At 43.0% G+C, this 26,747-nt stretch overlaps 4 protein-coding genes across 8 annotated transcripts; 3 read left to right on the top strand and 1 right to left on the bottom strand.

The window, feature by feature from the left end:
- Nucleotides 1-1,489: 1,489 nt before the first annotated feature.
- Nucleotides 1,490-9,489, top strand: LOC133544425 (zinc finger protein 513-like). 4 transcript variants are annotated; one of them, XM_061889726.1, is made up of 6 exons: nt 1,490-1,906; nt 5,941-6,063; nt 6,200-6,268; nt 6,348-6,839; nt 6,977-7,167; nt 7,246-9,489. In XM_061889726.1, the coding sequence occupies exons 1-6, from the start codon at nt 1,867-1,869 to the stop codon at nt 7,804-7,806; spliced, it is 1,476 nt and encodes a 491-aa protein (XP_061745710.1). In that variant the 5' UTR covers nt 1,490-1,866; the 3' UTR covers nt 7,807-9,489. The 4 variants fall into 4 exon arrangements, with proteins under 4 accessions (XP_061745710.1, XP_061745711.1, XP_061745712.1 ...); XM_061889728.1 differs by having other exon boundaries at nt 1,492-1,850; nt 6,134-6,268; XM_061889725.1 differs by having other exon boundaries at nt 1,492-1,906; nt 6,134-6,268.
- A 117-nt stretch (nt 9,490-9,606) lies between these two features.
- On the top strand, nt 9,607-12,251 carry plaat1l (phospholipase A and acyltransferase 1-like). Its single transcript, XM_061889729.1, has 5 exons — nt 9,607-9,848; nt 9,903-10,041; nt 10,116-10,204; nt 10,552-10,716; nt 10,800-12,251. Exons 1-5 carry the CDS (start codon nt 9,840-9,842, stop codon nt 10,863-10,865), a joined length of 468 nt encoding a protein of 155 aa, XP_061745713.1. The 5' UTR covers nt 9,607-9,839; the 3' UTR covers nt 10,866-12,251.
- A 185-nt stretch (nt 12,252-12,436) lies between these two features.
- On the top strand, nt 12,437-25,079 carry LOC133544423 (H(+)/Cl(-) exchange transporter 4). 2 transcript variants are annotated; one of them, XR_009804651.1, is made up of 13 exons: nt 12,437-12,722; nt 13,087-13,241; nt 13,316-13,415; nt 16,627-16,814; nt 16,896-17,018; nt 17,075-17,281; nt 17,359-17,439; nt 17,499-18,044; nt 18,113-18,299; nt 18,375-18,773; nt 18,852-19,068; nt 19,140-19,287; nt 20,377-25,079. XR_009804651.1 is itself a non-coding variant. In XM_061889723.1 (12 exons), the coding sequence occupies exons 1-12, from the start codon at nt 12,707-12,709 to the stop codon at nt 19,228-19,230; spliced, it is 2,310 nt and encodes a 769-aa protein (XP_061745707.1). In that variant the 5' UTR covers nt 12,440-12,706; the 3' UTR covers nt 19,231-20,246. The 2 variants fall into 2 exon arrangements, 1 of the variants encoding a protein (XP_061745707.1); XM_061889723.1 differs by lacking the exon at nt 20,377-25,079 and having other exon boundaries at nt 12,440-12,722; nt 19,140-20,246.
- Nucleotides 19,396-26,103, bottom strand: LOC133544424 (high affinity cGMP-specific 3',5'-cyclic phosphodiesterase 9A-like). Its single transcript, XM_061889724.1, has 14 exons — nt 25,288-26,103; nt 24,293-24,442; nt 22,445-22,484; nt 22,265-22,367; nt 22,075-22,196; nt 21,955-22,014; nt 21,705-21,882; nt 21,512-21,634; nt 21,351-21,443; nt 21,215-21,282; nt 21,046-21,148; nt 20,852-20,956; nt 20,539-20,685; nt 19,396-20,465 (listed from the first exon to the last, which is right to left on the bottom strand). Exons 1-14 carry the CDS (start codon nt 25,577-25,579, stop codon nt 20,373-20,375), a joined length of 1,677 nt encoding a protein of 558 aa, XP_061745708.1. The 5' UTR covers nt 25,580-26,103; the 3' UTR covers nt 19,396-20,372.
- Between the last annotated feature and the right edge of the window lie 644 nt (nt 26,104-26,747).

Below are 26,747 nucleotides of genomic sequence, written 5' to 3'. Positions count from 1 at the left end.
CCTGGTGCCAAATCTGGCACGCTACATTAATTTACGTGGCCTGCGTAAGTCTGGAAATAATATACGTTAATAATATGCTTAATCTTTCTTACTAAATATATTTGTTCTTTTCCCTTTTTCCTGGGGCGGTATAGCTTGGTTTGGTAAAATGACCGTGCCAGCAACTCGAGGGTTCCGGGTTCGGTCCCCGCTTCCGCCATCCTAGTAACTGAAGTGGAGTGTGTTTAATATATTTATATAGCGCTTTTCTCTAGTGACTCAAAGTGCTTTACATAGCGAAACCCAATATCTAAGTTACATTTAAGCAGTGTGGGTGGCACTAGGAGCTAGTGGGTAAAGTGTCTTGCCCAAGGACACAACGGCAGCGACTAGGATGGCGGAAGTGGGGGATCGAACCTGGAACCCTCAAGTTGCTGGCACGGCCGCTCTGCCAACCGAGCTATACCGCCCCTGTGCTTTACTGCCAATAAGGATTTGCACCTTTTAAAAACCCAGGCACTGTGCCAACGTCTGTCTGTCTGTCCCTCAGGACAGAAGGGAAGGCTCCAAATGGAAGTAGTTCAGATAGTTTCAGTTTTGTCTGCAATGCATTCCATGCCAGAGGGGCAGCAATGCCAAAAGCTCTTTTGCCAATTCAGTCCGTACATGAGGAAGAGTTAAAACATACATATTGTTGGAGCGTAATGCATAAGAGCTGCTTTTTCTTTGTAACAAAGGACACAAGCATGGAGGCATGACACCTATAAGAGCCTTATAAATAATAGTCAGCCAATGTGTAAAGTAATTTAAGAGTAATTTATGATTTAAAGAAAAGGGCTGGGATTAAATAAATGTACATTTCTTCTCACTCCTTTTCAAATATGTACAAAAAAAAAAGAAAGTCCAATGCTCATTTGTTTTCGTTTTTTTATTCTCCATTGTTTTCATTTTGTTGTAAAGTCTGTTAAGGCTATATCACTGTATTGGATCAGGCTTGCTCACAGTTTTTAAAGTCAGATTTAAATATTTTTTTGCAGCTTATGTAAAGAAATATATTGTTAATGTATTATATATATACACATGTATATTCATTGTTAAAAGCGGCCCTCTGAGGGCAACCATAACTGCAATGTGGCCCTTAATGAAAACCAATGTGACAACCCTGTCAATCATTTTAAATAATTGTTCTTAATTCGACCAGATGACAGCTTATTTTATTACTAAGACACAATGTTACTTTTGAATAATAACTGTGTTATTTTAAATATATATCGTTCCTGTGTTTTATTTTGATTATAGTCACCCATGATCAAAAAATTACAGGCAAAATCAAATTATTATTCATAATTTTTTTTGTTATTTATTTTATCTAATAATTATTCAAGTGCCTTGAACATTTTTCATTTTCCGGTAATACTTAACTTGCAGTACCTCCCAACCCTGTGTGTACTGTGCTTGTTTAAGAAATTAGTGAGCATAAAGACTACAATACCCAAAATGCCTTTCGCTACCCCTCGCTGACGTCATCTCCTCAAGCTTCTGCTGGCGTGTGGTCCTTCCGCGTTAGGCGGACGGCAACAAAGCTGCCCTGCTTTTGTACGATTGTATCTCCTGGGAAAGGTTGAGTTAGATAATGTTGACATTGACTCCAAAGCGAAATGTGTTGGGAGGAAGTTAGGGTCCGGAGTTTGTTCGCAACATGGCTGTCACAGCAGGATGTCCGACACCACGTGTGAGGAAACGTCTGTGACGTCACCAGGCTGCTGTCCCGCGCTTCTCTCTCTGATGCTGACTTTCTGACTTTCTGGCCGCGGAGGACTGACGATGTCGCCGAGCAGTGAGCTGGCGAGGACCAGGGCGCCACTTAGCCGGTGAGCGAGAGGCTGAATGCCGCGCAGGAAACAGTCCAACCCGCAGCCTGTCAAATGTGAGTCCGTGTCCTCTTTCTGCTCCTTCTTCGTGGGACAAGCACAGGAAGTCACCATTTAGGGAAGTTATTTGTGTTTGTGTAATTGTGGGCCTTTAAACTTTTGTTTTAATGGTTGCCTGAAGAAGCAGAAAAGAGGAACTGGTTTGACTGGTCCAACTTCTTCACATCCTGCTTCTCCTGCTGGCTGTCAGAGAGGAAGACTGGCCTTCATCTCATCCTGAAACTTGTCTGGCCTTCATCTCATCCTGAAGCTTGTCTGGCCTTCATCTCATCCTGAAACTTGTCTGGCCTTCATCTCATCCTGAAGCTTGTCTGGCCTTCATCTCATCCTGAAGCTTGTCTGGCCTTCATCTCATCTTGAAACTTGTCTGGCCTTCATCTCATCCTGAAGCTTGTCTGGCCTTCATCTCATCCTGAAACTTGTCTGGCCTTCATCTCATCCTGAAGCTTGTCTGGCCTTCATCTCATCCTGAAACTTGTCTGGCCTTCATCTCATCCTGAAGCTTGTCTGGCCTTCATCTCATCCTGAAGCTTGTCTGGCCTTCATCTCATCTTGAAACTTGTCTGGCCTTCATCTCATCCTGAAGCTTGTCTGGCCTTCATCTCATCCTGAAACTTGTCTGGCCTTCATCTCATCCTGAAACTTGTCTGGCCTTCATCTCATCCTGAAGCTTGTCTGGCCTTCATCTCATCCTGAAGCTTGTCTGGCCTTCACTTGCCTTCCTCTGTCCTCTTTTCTCTTTCCTCTTTCCACCTGTTTCTTCACTTACTGCTTGACCTTGGCTCATACTTGTCAACCTTGAGACCTCAAAATCAGGAAGATACTCAAAATGTATATATATTCAAATATATATGTATAGCTGTAATTCACTGAAATTTAAGTATTGTATATATATAGATATATATGTATATAAAGAAATTCCATTTTGTCGACTATTGCAGCTGACATCATTATTCATGCATTCGTTACGTCTCGTAACCTATTATTTTCATGTCTCCTCATGTCTAGCATTAAAAGATTACAGGTGGTACAAAATAAAGCTGCTAGACTTTTGACAAGACCAAAAAACTTTGATCATATTACACCTATACTGTATATACCTTTTATACATTAGGGGTCTAACGGTACACAAAAATTTCGGTTCATTACATACCTCGGTTCAGAGGTCACGGTTCGGTTCATTTTCAGTACTGTAAGAAAAAAACAAAATATACATTTTTTGATTATTTATTTAACAAATTTGCTAAATCTTCCACCAAAAATATTTTTCTTTGTGGAATATTTCATGTGAAGTAATCGGAAACTTGGATAGGTCAATAATTCATAATAACATTGATTTTGATTCAATATTATGTTTTGAGCAATGACAGTTTGAAAGAAAAAAAAACAGCTTTGTTTTATTAGTCAACATTGCAACTTTTTCTGAATCACATTTAGCCTTTAAGCTTTTTTTATTTCACTTTTGTTTATGTTTTTGCTTATTTTGATAGTATTTTTAGAATGTGCCGTGGGCCTTTAAAACATTAACTTTGTGCCACAAATGGCCTCCGGGGCACACTTTTGACACCCCTGCTATAGATAATCAAAAATTAAATCTGATTAATCAATGGATAAAAAGCAGAGGCTGGAGACACATGCACGTTTATCATAACTCTCTCTGTCTCTGCCCCTCCCTCACTAATGTTAACGCTGCGTGCACCACTTTTTTTTTTGTTTTTAACTCCTTCTTAACCCTGAACGTACATTGAAAATACACGCAACTCTAACTTAAAATGCCGGACATTCGTGGCATTTAAAAAACTCCACCTGGACCGCTCCGCAAAAGAGGACATGTCCCGTGAAAAGAGGAGGTGTGGTCAGCAGTGTGTCCCACAGGTCAGGAATCTATTTGTGGTGGTGTGGTCGCACGGCAGCGGGGGTGGGGGTGGGTGTCAGCGGCGATGACCAAGAAGCACGCGGAGTTGGAATATAATTACAACACTTTATGTACATATTTCAATACATATTTATATAATATGTAACTACAAGTTCCATTCACAGACAGACCCATTGCTTTTATGAGCGGTCAAGCGAGTCAAAAGCCGGAAAAAAATATATATATTATTTTATTTGTGGCGGCTGTAATTCTTTCGTGGTGGGCCGCCACAAATAAATGAATGTGTGGGAAACCCTGGTCAGTCTATCATAGCCCAGTCGTTGCTAACATGCCGTGTGTTTTTTTTTTTTTTTATTGATTGAAACTTTTATTAGTAGATTGCACAGTACAGTACATATTCCATACAATTGACCACTAAATGGTAACACCCCAATGAGTTTTTCAACTTGTTTAAGTCGGGGTCCACGTAAATAAATTCATGGTGCCGCGGTGTGCATGGTTTACACAACGTGCGGTGCGCTACTTATATGTCCGTGTCGTTCGGTACACCTCCGAACCAAACCAAAACCCCGTACTGAAACGGTTCAATACAAATACACGTACCGTTACACCCCTATTATATATATATATATATAATATATATATATATATATATATAATATATATATATATATATATATATAATATATATATATATATATGTATATATATATATATATATATATATATATAACTATACTGGCTCACCTGCTCTGGCTTCCTGTGCACTTAAATGTGACTTTAAGGTTTTACTACTTTGATATAAAATACTACACGGTCTAGCTCCATCCTATCTTGCTGATTGTATTGTACCATATGTCCTGGCAAGAAATCTGCCATTAAACAAATCCAGCTTATTAGTGATTCCCAGAGCCCCAAAAAAATCTGCGGGCTATAGAGCGTTTTTATTGGGGCTCCAGTACGCTGGAATCCCCTCCCAGTAACAGTTAGAGATGCTACCTCAGTAGAAGCATTTAAGTCCCATCTTAAAACTCATTTGTATACTCTAGCCTTTAAATAAACCCCCTTTTTAGACCAGTTGATCTGCCGTCTCTTTTCTGCTCTGCCCCCCTCTCCTTCGCGGAGGGGGTTGGGGGGTGGGAATGGGTTCGGTGGCCACAGATGAAGTGCTGACTGTCCAGACTTGGGACCTGGGGGGGGGGGGGGGGTTGTGGCTTGTGCAGCCCTTTGAGACACCTGTGATTTAGGGCTATATAAATTAACATTGATTGAATGAAATACTTGAATTTCAGTGAATTGCAGCTATATATATATATATAATATATATATATGTGTGTGTGTGTGTGTATATATAATGTGTAAGACCATCCCCTCATGTTGCAACATGACAATGCAGGGACCCATGTTGCAAGACTCTTTATACAATTCTTAGAAGCTGAAAACATCTCAGTTCTTGCATGGCTAGTATACTCAATGGACATAACACCCATTGAGCATGTTTGGCTTGCTGTGGCTCGGAGTATACCACAGCGTGTTCCAGTTCTTGACTATATATCCAGCAACTTGGCACAACCATTGAAGAGGAGTGGGCCAACATTCCAGAGGCCACAATCAACAACCTGATCAACTCTGCCAAGGAGATGTGTTGCACTGCGTTAGGCAAATAAATGCTGGTCACACCAGATACTGACTTCTTTTCTGACATCCCCAATAAAGCAAAACTGCCTTCTATTTATATAGTGGCCTTTAATCGTGGGTAGCTTAAGGCACACCTGTGAGGTGGCATGGATTACTTTGGCAAAGATTTAGACAGATTTGTGAACAATGCTTGAGACGAATAAATCTTGTGTGTATTGTAAAGGTAACATTCACCCATGTATTTATATTATTAGCCACCAGAAGCAAGATTTGCACATGCATGAAAGCTTAATTGTCATTGTAATCAAGACCTACGATGGAATTACTACAGCACGTCTGTGAAAATAATACAAATAACCATTAGCACAAATGAAGGTAAATGCTGTAAACAAACTGCCGTAGCCAAAGTCACAAGTAAATGTGCAAGTGATGGTTATGTCGAGGTCCTGCTAGTCCGAGGCCATCAATAGAAATGGGTTCCTCTGTATTATTGTGATTGACGGGTTTTGTGCTCAGTGGAGTTGGATGGCGGTGGTGTGGCTTGTGATTCCAACTGTCCAATTCTGGAGAGCGATGTTCTCCTCGGTAAGGAGTTGGAGTTTGGTGGCTGTGAAATCATGGGATTGGAACAAGACAACAGTGAGTGTCACACGCATACAACTTCTTAAAGCAGAACATTTAAGTGTTCATTTTGTTGTCTCACCGTCAGGTGTGACCATGTTCTCTCTGAGTGTGGACGAGGATTCATCACCACTTCCTGACACCTCTTTTCCAGCATTCCTCTCGTGTAAAGGCTGTGGTCAGCTTCTATGCCACACAGCATTGGAAGCAGAGTTTGATCTCGGTAAACTCACTTCCTCCTGGACTCTGCTTTAATTAAAGCCTCATGTGATTTTGCTAATTAGAATAATGTATTCATCCAGGTGTTGGCCTGGATCTCGGGGCGGCCCTCTACTGTCTCACCTGTGAGCCGGTCGTCCAACGCGCCGCTTCAGTCAATTCAGCCCAAGCAGAGGATGCCAAGATGGCCGACACGCTTGGCAAGAATAAAGTTAGCGAAGGTGAAATGTACGGCGCCCGCCATCTTCCGCACAAAGTCCATTCCTGCTCGCTGTGCACCTTCACCTCCCGTTACTCCAACCACCTGAAACGCCACATGCGCACCCATGATGGCCAAAAGCCGCATCGCTGCCCTTTATGCCCCTATGCCTCGGCACAGTTGGTCAACCTGCAACGGCACACGCGCTCACACACGGGAGAGAAACCATACCACTGTCATCAGTGCAGTTATGCCTGCAGTTCCCTTGGCAACCTGCGGAGGCACCAACGCCTTCATGCGCAGGAGCGTCAGCCGAGGAGAGACCAAGGGATCAGAAAAGCCATGAGGAGAAAAGAGAAGAGTAAGAGCATAAAAGGTACATAACTGTTGAATTTAAATTGTGTGTCCCTTACTTTAACTTCTTAAAAAATTGGAAAGGGGAAACGAAGTGGTGAATGTTATAATTTGCTGTGAGGAGTTCATTTCTTCATTTTGTCTTCCTTCCATTCCCAGTCGCGTCAGATTTGACACGGCAAGTCTCTGAGGACTCTGCTTGCCTGCAGATGAAGGACAGACTGACCTCTGCATCCAACCTGCTGCCCGTCCTGCTCTTCCCGCTGTGCTGCCGCCTGTGCGGCCTCACGCTGGAGGAGGCGGACATGGAGGATGTCAACGTGGAGGATGGCGAGGATGGCAAATGGCAGGTGTGTTCAGAAAGGATCTTTTTGCAGAAGCAGGCGCTTTCAATTGCAATTATGATCCTTCTTGATTGTTGTTTTTAGGTATGTCGTCGCTGCTCTTTGGACTCGCTGATCAAAGATGGTATGGCTCATCCCAATGTCCCACTTGTGCCTCGGGAGCCACGACGGCGTGGGAACAAGCTGTACCGCTGCTCTCACTGTCCCTTCCTGTCCCGTTACCCCAATCACTTGGTCCGTCATTCGCACACCCACTCTGACGAGAAACCTCACCCCTGTCCACACTGCTCCTACACCTCCTCGCACCTGGACAACCTCAAACGGCACATGCGCGTGCACACGGGCGAGAAGCCATACCAGTGTCCGTCCTGCATCTACGCCTGTGGTAACCTTGCCAACCTGCACCGCCACGAGCGCATCCACTCGGGCGCCAAGCCATTTCACTGTGACATTTGCAGCTACTCCTGCAACCAGAGCATGAACCTCAAAAGACACATGCTGCGACACAGTGGCGAGAAGCCGTACGCATGCGGCGAGTGCGACTACACGACGGGACATTTGGACAATTACAAACGCCATCAGAGGAAACATGGACACCGCAGGGACCGCTGGGACCAAAAGGTGGCTGAACACAGCCTTAACTAAGACCAAGAACCTAGGGAAGTGTGTGTGTGTGTGTGTGTGTGTGTGTGTGTGTGTGTGTGTGTGTGTGTGTTTGTCTTGCTGAGATAGCAGGTAAACTCAGGTGCCTTCCACCAACAAACTGTAAAGCTGAGATCAATCGGATTGCTTATCAGTGTGGTGAAGGTGTTAGCATATTTTCCTTGTTTCTTGTTTGTGTTTTGCAGCATTCACATGATTGAATTATTTTTTTATGTTTACTGTTGCAGTCACATGTTTTAAGTTTGCCAATTTAAAGTGTTTATTTCTTGATCACCTACTCAGTAGCCTCATGGTTAGAGTGTCCGCCCTGAGATGGGTAGGTTGTGAGTTGAAACCCCGGCCGAGTCATACCAAAGACTATAAAATGGGAGCCATTACTTCCCTGCTTACAGCATCGAGGGTTGGAATTGGGGGTTAAATCTCCATAAATGATTCTCAGGCGCGGCCACGGCTGCTGCTCACTGCTTCCCTCACCTCCCAGGGGGTGAACAAGGGGATGGGTCAATTGCAGAGGATAATTTCACCACACCTCGTATGTTTGTGACAATCATTGATACTTTAACTTTATCGGCACTTTATTATCGTCATGGTTATGTAAAACTGGCTTTGGGGTTCCAGATTACAATTTGTGGCTTGGTTGTTCCTTAACATCCTTGTATAATTTCCCTGTAATTCAAACTTTCCAATTTGGGTCTTCCTAAGTATAATTTATTTGCATACATATGTATGTAAAATTGTTTGAACCGAAGATGCAGTTGCTTAGAATTGGCTACAAAAGACATTCAGCTTCTGTATATCTAAAAATTATTCACTTGAGTTCCTTGGATTCATGACGCTATCAACGAAATTTACAACAATTGGAGATTTAGTGACACGCTTTGAGTATCAACCTGATATGATCAACGCTGTCAAAAAACACGACCAAATGCGGTAAATCATGATCACTAATACAAGCCAAATAATTAAAAATGTATGTTGAATTATCATTTCACCCTGGAAAAAGATTGGTTCAAATCACTTCTCAAGGCCCATTGATTAACATATTGTCCATACAAATAATTTCCCCGCTGCCTTGTGGGTTAGTCTGGGAAGATAAAAGGCTCGGGGAGCACACCCTGAGAGAAAAGCAAGTGCTGGTAGGCGCACCATAGGCGGTCCCCCGACAGACCGGAGCTCCTGCAGCTGTGAGGAGGTGCAGGTCGTCCTGGGTTCCCCTTGCCACCAGATACAGCTCCTTACAGCCAAGAAGTGACGTTGGAGTGTGCGCGTCTCCCCTGTCAAAAAGACCTCAATGGTGGAGTGGGCGGGTGATGGTTGCATAGAAGCCCCACAACGGTCACAAAGGCGGGAGAAGGCTGCAGCAAAGATGGCCCCCCAATTGTCTTGGTCTTCATGCCATTGGACTCTGGCCTTTTCTTTGCCAAGGACAGTGTGGTGGCTGTTTGTGCAGCAGTCTCCCCACTTTAAAAGATTCCACGCACATGCGCTCTCATGAAGGACCCACCAACATAAGGACAATCATACTTGTTTCAAGTGATCGCCAACAACGGTACAAATGCATGAAATGTATGTAAACGTCTGCCTACAACGGTATTTTCTCAAAACAAGTGTCATTCTCATGGGAGACAGATGAATAAAAAAATATAAATACACCTTCATACTAAACTGGACTTTGTGTTTGGTAAACTATTTTACTATGGGTGTGCATTTATTGGACAGACATATCTGTTTGCTCTACCTCCATATTTGCCTGAAGGCACTTCTTCCTCTTTTAGTCTCTCTGAACAGGAAACAGATGCTCCGCTTGCCGCCCGGAGACAGGTCAGCCATAAATGTTCCATACAAAACGCCCACTTTGCAGCATGAGCACCTGATGAGCTAAGACACCAAAGTGACCGCAAACATGCTGAACCGTGACGAGCGTGAGGTCCCTGATGCTGACTTAACTTTACATTACCACTTCAACCTGGAACAGATCAGACCAGACTGAACGGTGCCACACAAAACCTGAAATCATGGGGCAGGTAAGCATTTTTGCTTTTTTCCAGCTGACAACAGGCTGTGTAACCCGTTCACAGTGTTTGCAGAGACATTCTCCTCCCAAGCTGTTCCCTGGAGACATTGTGGAGTATCCCCGGAACAAGTACTTCTCCCACTTTGCCATCTACTATGGCGAGCTGCAGGGAGTTCAGTATGTGGCTCACCTGACATCCCGAGGTTTATTGGTCTCTTTTGTTTTGGTCAAAGCTTATACTGCACATGTCTGTCTGACCGCTCAACATCTTTGCCAGATTCTGACTCCAAGTTCCTGCTCTTTGGAAGGGCCCTCAAGTCAGAGGTCAAATTGGATCCGATAGAACTGCTGGGAAAGAAATACAAGGTGATTCAACAGGTTGTTTGGGGACGGCGTGGCGCGGTTGGGAGAGTGGCCGTGCCAGCAACCTGAGGGTTCCTGGTTCAATCCCCACCTTCTACCAACCTCGTCATGTCCATTGTGTCCTTGAGCAAGACACTTCGCCCTTGCTCCTGATGGTCGTGGTTAGGGCCTTGCATGGCAGCTCCCGCCATCAGTGTGTGAATGTGTGTGTGTAAATGTGGAAATAGTGTCAAAGCGCTTTGAGTACCTTGAAGGTAGAAAAACACTATACAAATATAACACATTTACCATGTTCTGTGTGCGAGGTACCTTTTTTGAAAAGGCATTGAGAAAATAATTGTGCTGTGTAGGTCAACAACATGCTGGATGATTGTGTCCCAGCCAGAGATTTCCACAATGTGGTGAAACAGGCCATCGACAACATGATTGGACAGGAAGTGACTTTTGACATCCTGTTCCACAATAGCGAGCACCAAGCAACGTTATTCCGATACGGAGTCAAGAAGTCTGAGCAGGTTAAAAGTTGCTGTACTTCCACCAACTCCTCATGGCTGCTCAACGTAATTTAAAATGAAAATGCTTTTTGTGTGCCTTGCAGATTGAGAGAATCTATGAGCACATAATGCCTGCGTGGAAGAAGCTCTTTGAGAAGAGGCAGCTGTGAAAGAGCATCAATTGTAGTTGTTACTGTTTTTACCTTCGGACGCATCATTAGAAAAATTAATACAAATAGAAAAACTAGTTAGAACATTAAGGAAAACATTTATTTTTGTTTTATTGTTTTCAGTTTTATGTCGACGCAATAACGTGTTGTCTGTTTTGTTTTTGTTCTATCTATCCTGAAGGAGTTTACAAAAGTTGAGCTAAGGAAATCAAGGACAAGATTTATTACCTCCCCAATTCTTCCCAAAATTAAAAAAATACCATTTTAAAATTATCAATGGAATATATCCTTCAAAGGATTTTTTTGAAACTTAAATTTAACATTGAGGTTGTTGGCTGTTATATGTGTGGAGCTGCAGGGGATGTCAATCATCTGTTTGTGGAATGTGATACTGTACATGTGTGTTTGTGTCTACATGTGTGTGTGTGTGTCTACATGTGTGTTTGTGTCTACATGTGTGCGTGTGTGATACTGTACATGTGTGTGTGTGATACTGTACATGTGTGTTTGTGTCTACATGTGTGTGTGTGTGTGTGTGACACTGTACATGTGTGTGTGATACTGTACATGTCTGTGTGTGATACTGTACATGTGTGTTTGTGTCTACATGTGTGTGTGTGTGTGATACTGTACATGTGTGTGTGATACTGTACATGTCTGTGTGTGTGATACTGTACATGTGTGTTTGTGTCTACATGTCTGTGTGTGATACTGTACATGTGTGTTTGTGTCTACATGTGTGTGTGTGATACTGTACATGTGTGTTTGTGTCTACATGTCTGTGTGTGTGATACTGTACATGTGTGTTTGTGTCTACATGTGTGTGTGTGATACTGTACATGTGTGTTTGTGTCTACATGTGTGTGTGTGTGTGATACTGTACATGTGTGTGTGATACTGTACATGTGTGTTTGTGTCTACATGTGTGTGTGTGTGATACTGTACATGTGTGTTTGTGTCTACATGTGTGTGTGTGTGAGATACTGTACATGTGTGTGTGTGATACTGTACATGTGTGTGTGATACTGTACATGTGTGTGTGTGTGTGTGTGTCTACATGTGTGTGTTTGAGTGTACATGTGTGTGTGATACTGTACATGTGTGTGTGATACTGTACATGTCTGTGTGAGAGTGTGTTTTGGGAGGAGATCTCGAGATTGGCTGAGAAAGAAGGGTGTGGAGATGTCTCCATTCACTATAGACAAAATCAAATTTGGTATTTTTATAAAGGAGTGTAACATAGAAATGTTTGTCAACATTATGCTCCAGGCAAAAAATGTTCTACATAAATATTGATTTATGAGAAAGTAAGGACTACATTTTCCAATTGGCTTAATTGGTTAAAGTTATGAATCAAATATTTGAGAATGTTCAGAGTACAAAATACCTTAAATTGATAGCTTTGTTAAAAACAATTTAAAGTGATTTAAGTAGCCCTTTTTGTCTTTTATATTTTTCCCTTATTTTTTAGTATCATACTCTAACTGTATTTTCTTTTGTTTTCTTTCCTTGATGTTGAAAGTGCCTTAAATTTTGTGCGAATTACAAACATGTTTGTTGTTGAAACACACACAAAAAACACACTCTTTTCTCCCATGTATAAGTGCATTGTGACGCATTTTCCTTCAGTAGACGATCTTTGGGACGCAGATCTCGCGAGACTATGGTCGCTGACGGCAGCTTGGCGCTAAGCAGGCTGGATGGCTGACGCTGCTAACTGGCTGCTAACTGGATTTTCTTATCTAACCCTTCACCTGAAATGGATGCAGTTGTTCATGTTCGCTAAAATATTCCTGTGTTTATGATATCAACGTTGCTGTAACGGTTGGACGAACTCCAAAATGGAGGCTGGTGAAGGTAAAAGATGTTGGCGTGCATGCTAACAAGCTAACTAGCAGTCAGCTGCAATTTGTTCATGCAACCTTTTGTTTTCTTTATTTACAACTCTGAATTAAAATAACTCGTATTGTTCACACGAATTGGACTAGAATGGAATGCGGTTGACATCCATAAGCCATTGTTGATATTGTTACATTGTCTATAACATCCATCCATTTTTTACCGCTTGTCCCTTTTATGGTCGTGACTTGGAAATAAAAAGGACTAATTACTCTAACTTGGTTGTGGGTGACGTTTACTTTCACAGGACAATAGATGCATAAGAAGGTAGAGAAAGGTGTCATGTAGATCCCCAAATAACAAGGTGGGATTCCACATGTAGGTGTGAGCAGTGCCACGCCCACAGATGAGATGAATGGAGCCGGCAACTTGATGGACTTCCTGGAGGAACCTTTCCCCGACGTGGCGACATATGAAGACTTTCATACCATCGACTGGCTGAGAGAGAAGTCACGAGACACCGACCGCCATCGCAAGGTTGTTGGAAGATATTTTCACTGTTGGTGATTTTCTCTCTGACTAAACCACATGCATCTTTTTTTTTCTCTCAGATCACCAGCAAGAGTAAAGAGTCGATATGGGAGCTGATTAAGAGCCTGCTGGATGCCTGGTCAGGATGGGTTGTGATGCTGCTTATTGGACTCCTCTCAGGTTGGTCACCTCTAGTAATCTCTACCAAAAACTATGGGTGCGCAAAAGAATTACTCACTCACTCACTCATTTTCTACCGCTTATTCCCTTTCGGGGTCGCGGGGGGCGCTGGCGCCTATCTCAGCTACAATCGGGCGGAAGGCGGGGTACACCCTGGACAAATTCACCTTAAATTCACAAGTCTTATTAATCTATCCATCCATCCATCTTCTTTCGCTTATCCGAGGTTGGGTCACGGGTGAAGCAGCCTAAGCAGGAAATCCCTGCTTCCCTCTCCCTAGCCACTTGGTCCAGCTCTGCCCGGGAGACCCCGAGGCGTTCCCTGGCCAGTCGGGAGACATAGTCTTCCCAACGTGTCCTGGGTCTTCCCCGTGGCCTCCTACTGGTCAGACGTGCCCCAAACACTTCCGTAGGGAGGCGTTCGGGTGGCATCCTGACCAGATGCCCAAACCACCTCATCTGGCTCCTCTCCATGTGGAGGAGCAGCGGCTTTACTTTGAGCTCCTCCCGGATGGCAGAGCTTCTCACCCTATCTCTAAGGGAGAAACCCACTCATTTGGGCCGCTTGTACCCGTGAGCTTATCCTTTTGGTCATAACCCAAAGCTCATGACCATAGGTGAGGATGGGAACGTAGATTGACCGGTAAATTGAGAGCTTTGCCTTCCGGCTCAGCTCCTTCTTCACCACAACGGATTTATACAGCGTCCGCATTACTGAAGACGCCGCACCGATCCGCCTGTCGATCTCACCATCCACTCTTCCCTCACTCGTGAACAAGACTCCCAGGTACTTGAACTCCTCCAATTGGAGTTAGTCTTATTAATCTATTATACAAATGATAACCAAAGAAATTAACAAATTAAAAATATGGCTTGACAAAAACAGACTCTTTGAATCTCAGTAGAACTAAAATAATCTTATTTGGTAACAGTAGAAGAGAAAATCAAACACAAATACAAATAGACGGAATAGAAATTGAAAGAGTAAATGAAACCAAATCTGTAGGTATAATGTTTGATAATAAATTGAACTGGAAATCTCATGTAAAAAATATACAACATAAAGTAGCAAGAAACATGTCAATAATGAATAAAGCAAAACATGTTCTAGACTAAAAATCTCTTCATATTTTCTTCTGCTCGCTGGTGTTACATATCTGACTTATTGTGCAGAAATATGGGGAATTAACCACAAAAGTACACTTCATTCACTAACAGTGTTACAAAAAAGATAATTTAGAATAATACTTATTGGATTCAGAGAACATAAAAACCCTTTATCTATTGAATCAAAAATACAATATAGTAAATTTGCAAAGAGCTAAAATGATGCACAAAGCAAACTATAACCTGCTACCCAAGAATATACAACAATTCTTCTCAAAAAAAGAGGAGAAATATAATCTGATAGAAAAATGTAATTTAAAACATTTGTACGCACGTACAACACTTAAGACCTTCAGTATATCTGTATGTGGAATTAAATGACGGAATGGATTAAGCAAAGCAATCAAACAATGTACTAATATGATCCACTTCAAGAAACTCTTCAAACTTAAAGTGTTTTGCAAAGTATAAAGAAGAAGAACCATGATAAACATTCTGAGTTTATTTCATCCATCCACGCATTCATTTTCAAAAATAATCTTACTCATCTCATCATATGAAATGTAACTTAGTTCACCAAGTATTATTTATTTATTTTGATTGTGATTACTTATGGAGTATTTTGTGAATAAATTGAGAACATGAAGTGAACTAAAGTTTTTTATCAACTTTTATTTAAAAGAAAAGGGGTAGGATTAAATGAGCTCTATTTCTTCCTACTCCTTTTCCAACATGTTGAAAAGAGAAACTGAAAATTGTGATGTATAATGTTGTATGCATGCATGTGTGATGCATCATGTTGTATGCATGCATGTGTGATGCATCATGTATGCATGCATGTGTGATGCATCATGTTGTATCCATGCATGTGTGATGTATCATGTTGTATGCATGCATGTGTGATGTATCATGTTGTATGCATGCATGTGTGATGCATCATGTTGTATGCATGCATGTGTGATGCATCATGTTGTATGCATGCATGTGTGATGTATCATGTTGTATGCATGCATGCATGATGTATCATGTTGTATGCATGCATGTGTGATGCATCATGTTGTATGCATGCATGTGTGATGCATCATGTTGTATGCATGCATGTGTGATGTATCATGTTGTATGCATGCATGTGTGATGCATCATGTTGTATGCATGCATGTGTGATGTATCATGTTGTATGCATGCATGTGTGATGTATCATGTTGTATGCATGCATGTGTGATGCATCATGTTGTATGCATCCATGTTTGATGCATCATGTTGTATGCATGCATGTGTGATGTATCATGTTGTATGCATGCATGTGTCAAATAAACTGAAACATGAATAATATATTTGTTTAGCATTTAGCTTGTGGACTACCCGGACTAATGTGATGTTTCATTCAGGCTGCTACTCCATCCATTGTAGCCAGGTCCTCTTATTAGCAGCTTATTATAAATGATTTGTTTTCACAGAGCTGGTTGCTTGTTTCTCTTGTTTCATCTGACAAAAATGTATTTGTCATGTAACGATATAAACTAGGAAATAATTTATGTTGCACAAGGACGTGTTTAGTGACGGACCGGAGAAGTTGCAACTTACGTAAGCAGACTGATGCTGACTTGCCAGGTAGTACAGGTATTACATATTTTTATTGGTTTTTTTCTCTCAATCGGTCTTCTGCTTCTTCTCCCTCACACTAATATTTTTAGTTCCCGTGGTTGAAGGGTAGGATGTCGACTTTTTAGCGGAACTGTCAAATCAAAACATACATTTGTTTGTGTAAACAAACAAATGATAGTGTGTACCAATATTTTAAACACATTTTTCCTCAAACGGTATGTTATTGTCACTCAAGGTATGCCCGCATCTTAAAGCCTAAAGAAATGCAGAGAGACTACTTGTATCTCAAATTACTTGTAAGTCAAGGTACTCATTTGTTGAGGTACCACTGTAGTATGATAACATTATTATTTTAATATTGATATTGGTAAGGAGGGAGAAATAACGGTATTTGTATTCTAGGCAGGAGGGACTACTTTAAAACTCTTACAGCATTCTTTCAGATCTGGTTCAGCAGAACAGCCATCTTTAAAGCTCTTATCTCTCACCCTGGGTCCAGGTACGCTGGCTGGAGTCATTGACCTGGCAGTAGACTGGATGACAGACCTGAAAGAAGGCGTGTGTCTGTCCGCCTTCTGGTATAGCCACGAACAGTGCTGCTGGACATCCAATGAGACAACCTTTGACGACCGTGACAAGTGTCCGCAGTGGCAGAAGTGGGCAGAGTTGATGACAGGCCATTCTGAGGTTGACGCACCTAATTTCTCCTAAAATGATAACTAAACATCATTTTAACATGTCGTTTGCCTGGTGTAATGTCTCTTTTAGGGTGCAGGACCATATGTGTTAAACTACTTCCTGTACATCCTTTGGGCTCTTTTCTTCTCCTTTCTGGCCGTGTCACTAGTGAGAGTGTTTGCGCCGTACGCTTGCGGCTCCGGAATCCCAGAGGTGAGGTAGTGACATGAATGAACACTGAAGGGTGAACTGACCTAACCGCTTTTCAGATCAAGACCATCCTCAGTGGCTTTATCATCCGTGGTTATTTGGGAAAATGGACACTGCTCATCAAGACTGTCACGCTGGTGCTGGCTGTGTCATCGGGCCTCAGCTTGGGGAAGGAAGGTCCTCTGGTCCATGTTGCATGCTGCTGCGGGAACCTCTTTTGCAGCCTCTTCTCCAAGTACAGCAAGAACGAGGGAAAGCGACGAGAGGTACTCACCCGAGCGTAGTTCTTCATGTGATGGACTGGGAGATGCTAGCTCACTTTCATTCTTGCTTCTTTCTGCAGGTGTTATCGGCTGCAGCAGCGGCCGGTGTGTCGGTGGCTTTTGGTGCACCCATTGGAGGGGTTCTGTTTAGCCTGGAGGAGGTGGGTCCATCGTTAAGTGCATCGTGTGTTTAAGGCTGCCCAAATCCTGTTTTCTGCAGGTCAGCTACTACTTTCCTCTGAAGACGTTATGGCGATCGTTCTTCGCCGCACTGGTCGCTGCTTTCACGCTGCGCTCCATCAACCCATTTGGCAACAGCCGTCTGGTTCTGTTCTACGTGGAATACCACACGCCGTGGTACATGGCTGAGCTGGTGCCCTTCATCCTTCTGGGCGTCTTTGGTGGCCTTTGGGGGACCCTCTTCATCCGCGCCAATATCGCCTGGTGTCGGCGGAGAAAGACAACTGAGCTGGGAAAATACCCAGTTCTGGAAGTCATCGCAGTGACGGCCATCACCGCCGTGCTGGCATATCCTAACCCGTACACACGGCGCAGTACTAGCGAGCTCATCTCTGAGCTCTTTAACGACTGTGGAGCGCTGGAGTCGTCGCAGCTCTGCGACTACATCAACAACCCCAATATGAGCCGACCCGTTGACGACATCCCGGACCGTCCAGCTGGCCCCGGTGTTTACAATGCTCTGTGGCAGCTGGCGCTCGCTCTCATCTTCAAGATCGTCATCACCATCTTCACCTTTGGCATGAAGGTTAGTGCAAATTAATTTCCATATTGTATGAGAAAACACCGGCGTGATCACAAATGTGATGTCGTCAGATCCCATCAGGGCTCTTCATTCCCAGCATGGCGGTGGGTGCCATCGCAGGTCGGATTGTAGGGATTGCCGTGGAGCAAATGGCGTACCACCACCATGACTGGATCATTTTCAAAAACTGGTGCAGACCCGGCGCCGATTGCGTCACACCTGGACTCTACGCCATGGTGGGTGCCGCTGCCTGTCTGGGTAAGCAAGATTCCTATCCTCAGCATAAGGAGTTTTCGAGGAAATGAATAGATACTTCTGTTGCCATCCTTTTAGGTGGTGTGACCAGGATGACTGTCTCTTTAGTGGTCATTATGTTTGAGCTCACCGGCGGTCTGGAGTACATTGTTCCATTGATGGCAGCCGCTGTCACCAGCAAGTGGGTGGCTGATGCCTTTGGGAAAGAAGGCATTTATGAGTCGCACATACAGCTCAACGGGTACCCGTACCTGGATGTCAGGGATGAGTTCACCCACCGCACCTTGGCTGCTGACGTGATGCGGCCTCGAAGGAATGACCCACCGCTAGCCGTCCTTACGCAGGATGCCACCACCGTGGAGGATGTTGAGGCGCTGATCAAGGACACGGATTATAACGGCTTCCCAGTAGTTGTGTCCCGGGAGTCTGAGCGGCTCATCGGCTTCGTGCAGCGCAGAGACCTCACCCTCGCCATCAGTGAGTCGGTTTGCTTCTTCTTTAGGCTGGCATGATGTTGGACATCTGTGATATCACGCTTGGTGTGTCTCCACACAGAAAACGCCCGTCAGAAGCAAGATGGCGTGGTTAGCAGCTCAATGGTCTACTTCACAGAGGACCCGCCGCAGTTGCCGGCCAGCACCCCGCACCCGCTGAAACTGCGTCGCATACTGAACCTGAGTCCGTTTACCGTCACAGACCACACACCCATGGAAACTGTGGTGGACATATTCCGCAAGCTGGGTCTCCGCCAGTGTCTGGTCACACGCAGCGGGTAAGAAAGAGGATGCGGCATCAAAAAGTTGATGCTTTGTTTGGTTACTTATTTCATTGTCGTTTTGCCAGGCGTCTGCTCGGCATTATCACCAAGAAGGATGTTCTCCGTCACATGGCGCAAATGATGAACCAGGATCCCGAGTCCATCATGTTCAATTAGCTTTGCGACATGCTGCACCTTGTAAAATTGTGATAATACCCTCTCACCTCTCGACAGGCAAGTCTTAACTTTGGCGCTGTCATGTCACTTTTAGTCCACCTGTGTCGCTAAACAGTCCACGTCGAGACCTTGCCCAAAATATCGCTTTATTTTTGGAATAGCAGGCTTTCACCGTGCTTGTATGTAAGCGAATGTGTGAATGTTTGTGGTTGAATTTGAGAGTTTTTTTGTATGCAATGAAGGAATTTCTGACAAAAAAATAATGTAATGAATGAACTTTTAATACTGTAATACAGGGGTGTCTATTGTTTTCCACCAGGGCCACCTTCCAAAACAATTAGGAATATAGAGGCCACTGTACATAGATTCTAAAAAGACTCCAGTGTAGGTCAATCAATATATGTTAAACTATCGGAACAAAAAAATCAACACCTTAGCTTTGTGTTAAATGTGACAGAGCAAATAGTGAAATATCTAATAGAATATCACTAATATTGAATTAATATTCAGAAAATTCCTAGGACCAATTTATTAAAAAACGGTCTGTGGGCTGAAGATTTCCCCTGGGCTGCACTTTGGACACCCTTGTTGTCATTAATCTAATCACTGTGTTCCTGCAATGTAATCCAATACACTGATAAGGGCGAGGACACTGACATATTGCACGCTTCCCACTTTCCCAACCTACCTACTGTACGTCCATAAGTAAACGGTCAGTGTTTGTGTGCCATGAACTGCCATGTCTTAGGTTTGTTTATATCGTGGTAAAAAATAACTAAAGTCAATCGCTCATTTCCATCACACTGGACTGAAAATGTGAGAAGATAAACTAAAGGTTGAGCTGAATTTCTTCAAATGCCAACAGAATGTATTGAAATGTGTATTGATGTGATTTAATTTATTTTTCTTTAGTTGGAGATGCATTCTTATTTTTAACTATCAGATATTTGCACTTTGGTCCAAACATGTAAATGCAGTGATGGAAAATAAAGTATTCAGCTTACCTTCAAAAATCATCTAAAGTAGTGGTGTAAAATATGTTTAACACTTGTGGCTCTGTATACGACAGGTTTATTTCAACATTACCTACTATCACACGATTGATAGGACAGAACTTTTATCATCTGGCGATGTCGTCCTCATCAGGGTTTGGTGGTCACCTCCTGCTGCTGGACGGCTCTCTCCAGGTCTGAGTAGTATTCCAGAGCTCTCCGCACTGGTTCCAGAATATGTTGCTGCGGGGCGAGACATACGAAAAGGCTTTACATGGACTCAGGTTGCAGAAGATTCATGTTGCAGATGTTTTACCTCTAGACAAGGAAAGAGTTTGGTGAGTTCGGAGAAGAGTGGTAGCAGGACAAAACGGATGAAGCTGGTCTGGGAGGATGGCTTGGATACTTTGTCCCGGTCCATGAACGGAGTGACTGGTAGCCCTTTGAGTTTTTCTGTGTCGCTCTGCGGCCCAGACATGACAACACGGTCTTATCACACCACTCACTGTCTTGCACATAGGAAGATGTCACATTTTAATTTGAACTTTTATAGATCAAATGCTGAGGTAAAAAAAGATAACGCTGCTTAACCTTTACTTTGATTTTCACTTCCTGTGCGTGCCTCAAACCTGGTTGAAGAACTCCTGCAGCAGACAGTCCAGCCAGGGCTCGGCCACAGCCATCGGTCTTGCCTCGTTGGAGATGTCGCTCACCTTCACCATGATTTTCATCAGCTGCACATACAAGCCAAGCAGCACTGTTGACTCAGGAGATTCTCTCTGTTAACTTTTAGAATGAAAGCACCCAGTGGTTAGGTTCTTACCACTTCCTTGTGATCCTTGTTTCTGAAATCAAATTTTGGCTGGATGGATTTGAACTTATTAAGGATTTCATTGTGCCTCGCCATGTCGGTGGCCAGAATGCACCTGGGAAGACAAGGTGACGTGAAATAGAGACTGAAGAACCTGATGGAAAACAATTGGAGCAGTTACTTGATCATTCCTGCTCGGATGTGTTTGTACTGCTCTGTGGTGAGATGTTTGAGGACGTTGCACTCCGGCTGCAAAGATTTGACAAGATGAATGTACTGTCAAAGCGGATAGTTTGTCGACCAGAGGCTGTGGGCACCTTGAACAGAATGCCGAAGGCCACAGCACAGTGGTGGTTCTCCAGTGGGGAGATGTCATTGTAGCGAAGAGCCAAGTCCGTCTGAGCATTAATCTGTGTGACATTCAGACACAACAATCATCTCTCCGATGCAAGGAAGACTGCTGAGGGGGCAAAGCAACCTGGTAGACGTTGTTGTAGCCGGGGTGGTCAAGGTCATGGCACAGGGCAGAGGTCAGCATGATCAGAAGGTCGATCCTCGCCAGTTTGTTCCTGAGGTCTGTCAGCCAAATGAGCCCGTACATCTGCAGATCAACAAAGCTGCTTTCAAACGCTGTTCTGCCTGATGTAGCTGGACCCCTCTACTGGGCGCACCATCTGAGTGACGCAGAAGCAGTGCTGGAAGTTGTGGAAGGGGATGTTGTTGTAGTGGCAGTAGACCTCAAACAGGAAGTTTTGAAGGACGTCCAGCTCGATGTGGAACACTGTCAGGAAATCCAGGTCAGTGAACATCACCTGGAGTAGCACCAGCATCTCCGCCTCCTCCCACTGCCTGTCAACAGAATCCCAAAGTCGTGCAGGGGAGCTAGTTAAAAAGTGCGTGTGCATTTCTGTTTACACTCACCAGTTGTCAAAAATGGGCGTTTTAAGATGCTCCCTCACTTCTTCTGCCACCTGCAGAGAGCTACAGAAACATATTGCATCACAAAACATCCTTGACCCAAATCAGAATCTGCCCACTCACCTCATGTTGAGGAACTTCCTGCGAACCTGCTGGCGCTCCTCAACCATGCTCAGCTGAGGCCCCCTGGTTTTAGGCGGGCCCTCATCCCTGAACAAACCCATCCAGCTCAGGTGCTTGACACTCTTAACGGGGAATAGACAGGTCAGCTGTGGCATGTGAGCTCTCCCCGAGACTCAGGAGGGTTACAAACCTCCAGCTTGCGCTTGAAGGACTCCACCTGACTCTTCAGCTCACAAATGATTTCTGGCGTCTTCCCTGACTCTTGGAGGACTTTGGTCTCCAGGTGACACAGTCTGATCGCACATGAACGATAGGAAGTGAGACCTTGTCCCTCACACCTTTTGTCAATTATTGCCTGAGCAACACTCACCTGTGCTCCATGTTGTCCAGCTCAATAGGCATGGCAATGCCTGCATTTGGACACAAACAATCTTAAAGCGGTGCACAACAAGTAAGATATGACCACCAAGAGAGAGTTAGTAAGGCAGCCACTAAAGATACCGTCAGACAACGTGTTGTCAAACTTCTTTTGTGACTGTTCTGTTGGAATCTCCTCTCTGAATGGCATGAAGTTCTGCAATGTGATATATTGCTGTATAAGCAGTATTAGTTGGAGTGGACGACCACAATGTATCGCACAAGACACCCTCTCAAATGTATCATGCATTGCTAATGCATTGAAATACCCTCAAGCCGGTCCTATCTATGTCGACAAACTCATCAATTCCTGCTCGGATATGTTAATTACCTTTATTACTTAAATGTACACACTTAACAGTCCCTTCAGGAAAACTAATTTAACTAATCCCCGGACGCATCTTTGTCGTATGCCCACAACTCTCTCTCTGAGCGAAGTCAACTGTACAATCAAAACTTGTACTTGTTTGTTGTGTAGACAAAACAGACACAACAACATTAATTTGAAAAAACAGCACATTTGTGGTATTCCCGCTTAATTGGTTCCCGTCTACAGTGCTAACTAAGCCGTCTGGGTAACGTAGTACATGAACATTGAGCAACATCCGTACTTACTAGTTTACATGCATTTACATATCTAGCCTTTATTTAGTAATGGCAAAACATATAAGAACATTTTAATTTGCAATGCTGACCGAGCAAAGAGGCAGCATTTACACGTTAGAGATGTTGAAGTGTGATGGTAATTCCTTATCGCTGATTTACCAATAAAAATGTGCGCTATGGATTGCTCTCAACAGTACACAAATGCTCTCAACGTGCGGAACATATATTGTTTTAAGATGGACAAACCTTTCAAGTTTACATGGAAAATGTCTGCAACTGGATGATAGAGTAGACGGCAGATAATAAGGAAGCCTTTTGGTGGTGTTTCTTTCTGCAATTATGATTATTGCTATTAGTTATAATTCATTAATAGTTGGCCTACTGGTTAGAGCGTCTGCCGTGGGATGGCTAGGTTGTGAGTTCAAACCCCGGCCAAGTCATACCAAACACCATAAAAATGGGAGCCATTACCTCCCTGCTTGGCACTCAGCATCAAGGCTTGGAATTGGGGGTTAAATCACCAAAAATGATTCCCGGGCGCGGCCATTGCTTCTGCACACTGCTCCCCTCACCTCCCAAATGCAGAGGACAAATTTCACTACACCAAGTGTGTGTGTGACAATCATTGCTACTATAACTTAACTTTAAAATAGTACAATAATTTGACAATGAGTATGTGCTTTACTGCCATCTAATGTCGACTTTGAAGTCTGTTGCGTAAAAAATGTTGGTATTTTTCCAATTTTCGACCTTTTGTACTTTTTGAGGTTAAGTAATGCTTAAAACATTGATAATAAGATTACAACTTGATTCAATGTTATTTAAAAAATTATTGCAACTTTTCAGAACCAGATTTATTGGCCAAGCATTTTCAACACGCAAGGAATTTGACTTGGTAGACTGTGCTCTTTGTTCAATGCAAGAAAAAAAGAAAAACTACAAGAGCGCAACCTGCCACGGCGGCCATCCGTGACACCATTTTTTTGATGCAACTTTCTGAAAAAGCTGTGACATTTTAGACTGCAACAATCCCAAAAAATGCTGCCTGTAAGCACCGTGTGTTGTATTTATTTGCAAATGATGTGCCAAAGAGCTTCAAGGCCCTTTTTCCAGAGCTCTTTAAATTGATGGGATGGTGTCAAGCAAAGTTTGATTTAAAAACAAAACGAAATTTGTTGCAGACAAGAGCGCTCACTTTGGAAGTCAGATGCCACCACCTCCAGGCGGTAGTACGAGTCCTGGCTGTTGGGCTCCAGCATGGGCGAGATATTCACCACGCTGCCATTGGCTTTGTACATCTTCAGGATGTGATGAGGCGCCGCATCTGCCGCCACTCGGAACAGGTCTGTCACGTGTGACAGTCAGGTATGAACAGTTTCATAAGTCATGTTTGGCATTTTTGAGTAAAGCAACTGGTAGTATAAATCAACACTTGCGTCAACAATTGGTTTGGACAGATGGGTTCAAATCTGATTCCAAGGGTAGTATCATATCAGTATTAGGTCGATACTGATGTGGTGAGATTGATTGTTTTTCTTTGTATGCAAGCATATCTCTGAGATTGTTGTTCATATTGTTTTATTAGGGAAATAAGCCATTTGACACAGGAGGGATTTGGAGGCAAAAGGCCAAACTATTTGAAAGGAAGCCAAAATTAATTGGTCCTTTTTTTTTTTGTAGTCATTTTGCATTTTTGACTTTATATTTGCTTGAACAATTGTACATAATAAAAGTGGATACAAATTTTGTTTTGAGTATGTTCATATTGTCTAATATGTTTGTATTTATGTATTACAATACATACTTGATTTTAGATCAACATCAAAATGTGCAGTTTGTAAACATGCTCAGTCCTAAATCAGTGCTGTATAATTAAAAAAAAAAATGTAGTGTTTTCTTTGATCAAATCTGCAAATTGAATAAATGTGCCAGTTGACACATGGATTATGAATCTGTGTCAACATGACAAAACCACTGGCTGAGCTTTTGAGCTTTTTTCTGAGGACCTGTCAGGACCACATGGAGGTCAAGTCCTTGCACACAAGCATCACTGGATGACTTAATAATGTAATCCCACTTGTGGGCTACACTTTTCACTTTACTGCAACCCTTTATTCCTGTTTGAATGCTGTTTTAAGACATTTTAATTGATAAAAAATGGATTATTATAATAAAAATCACCCCTCTCACCTTTGACGTCATCAGCCGTGCAGTCTGCGCCTAACTCGGCCTGCTCCACCTTCCCATGAACCATGAAATGAATGATTTTTGTAGTCATTTCAGGGTGAGCTGGGACATCACAAGCTCCAGAAATGAGAATGAGGCCTCTTGACAATGAAGCGCACAAGCCGTACGCGTTGAGGCACACCTGCAGCTGACACAAGCCCCGCCCACGTATTGTGTCTCCTGATAGACCGTAGGAGGGAGATTCCTTTGACGACAACAATGTCCAAAATAATAATAGGGATGTGAAAGAAGCCATCTATTAACTTCCTAAACAGATGTGTGCCATTAGCCATATTCACCTACATTAGAAGGGATTGATATAGCCCCGTTCCTGGGTGGTTTGCATGTGAAGGTGGGGGGTTATTAGTTTGATGGAAAGTGGCATTCTACATTGCAACTCAACGCTGTGGACAAAAAACCTTTTAAAATATTTAAAACAGTGCTGGCTAAAGTGAATAGTGGACCCCCCTACCCCCTCCAATTTGTCACATTTCACGTGTCAGGTAAACCGCAACAAATGGGGCCATATGAATCCCCTTCCTAATTTTCGTTTGTGCCATTACAGTTTATAAGTTATTCTAAAGCAGGGATGTCAAACTATCACATCACAAACTACACATCTGCGGTCCCCTCCAAAGTTTCTCATTGTCATCCCATTGGGTGGAGTTTTTCCTTGCCCTGATGTGGGATCTGAGCCAAGGATGTCGTTGTGGCTTGTGCAGCCCTTTAAGACACTTGTGATTTAGGTAAACATTGATATATATATCTTTTTTTATTTATTTAGTTATTTTTTACATAAGCTGTAAAATAAATGTTTAAATTTTACTTTAAAACTGGCAGTTTAGTCGCCAGGATTTTAAAGTACAAGCAGTGTTTATAACAGCATATAAAAAAAATTTACAAATGGAAAAACAATACCAGTTTTTAGCGGAAAAATTCAAGCAACAGAGCTGCCTTTTTTTTTTTTTTACCGTAAAATCTTGTATTAATGTTTTTTATTTTAATGTTTTAGTGTCTTACTGTATATGGAAAAAAACAGCAGGTATGACGGAATAACACTCAAAGGAAGACATGATACTGCTACAAGAAAATAGCAACCAAACATGGAAAAAACACCAAAATAGAAGCGCAAGACAGGAAGTAAAAGACTACTCACAGGAAAACAGCAAATTATGTGCAAATAAGTCAGGGTGTGATGTGACAGGTGGTGACAGTACACCTGTTTTGAGACAAGAGCTATAGTCATGCATGCATGCTTATGCTTTAAAGCAGGGGTCACCAACGCGGTGCCCGCGGGCACCAGGTAGCCCATAAGGACCAGATGAGTCACCCGCTGCCCTGTTCTAAAAATAGCTCAAAAAGCAGCACTTACCAGTGAGCTGCCTCTATTTTTTACATTTTATTTATTTACTAGCAAGATGGTC

The sequence above is a fragment of the Nerophis ophidion genome, linkage group LG27 (assembly GCF_033978795.1).
Source record: "Nerophis ophidion isolate RoL-2023_Sa linkage group LG27, RoL_Noph_v1.0, whole genome shotgun sequence".
NCBI classification, from domain to species: Eukaryota; Metazoa; Chordata; class Actinopteri; order Syngnathiformes; family Syngnathidae; genus Nerophis; species Nerophis ophidion.
The sequence above is the reverse complement of the archived record's forward strand: the minus strand, read 5'-3'. Positions and strand labels throughout refer to the sequence as shown.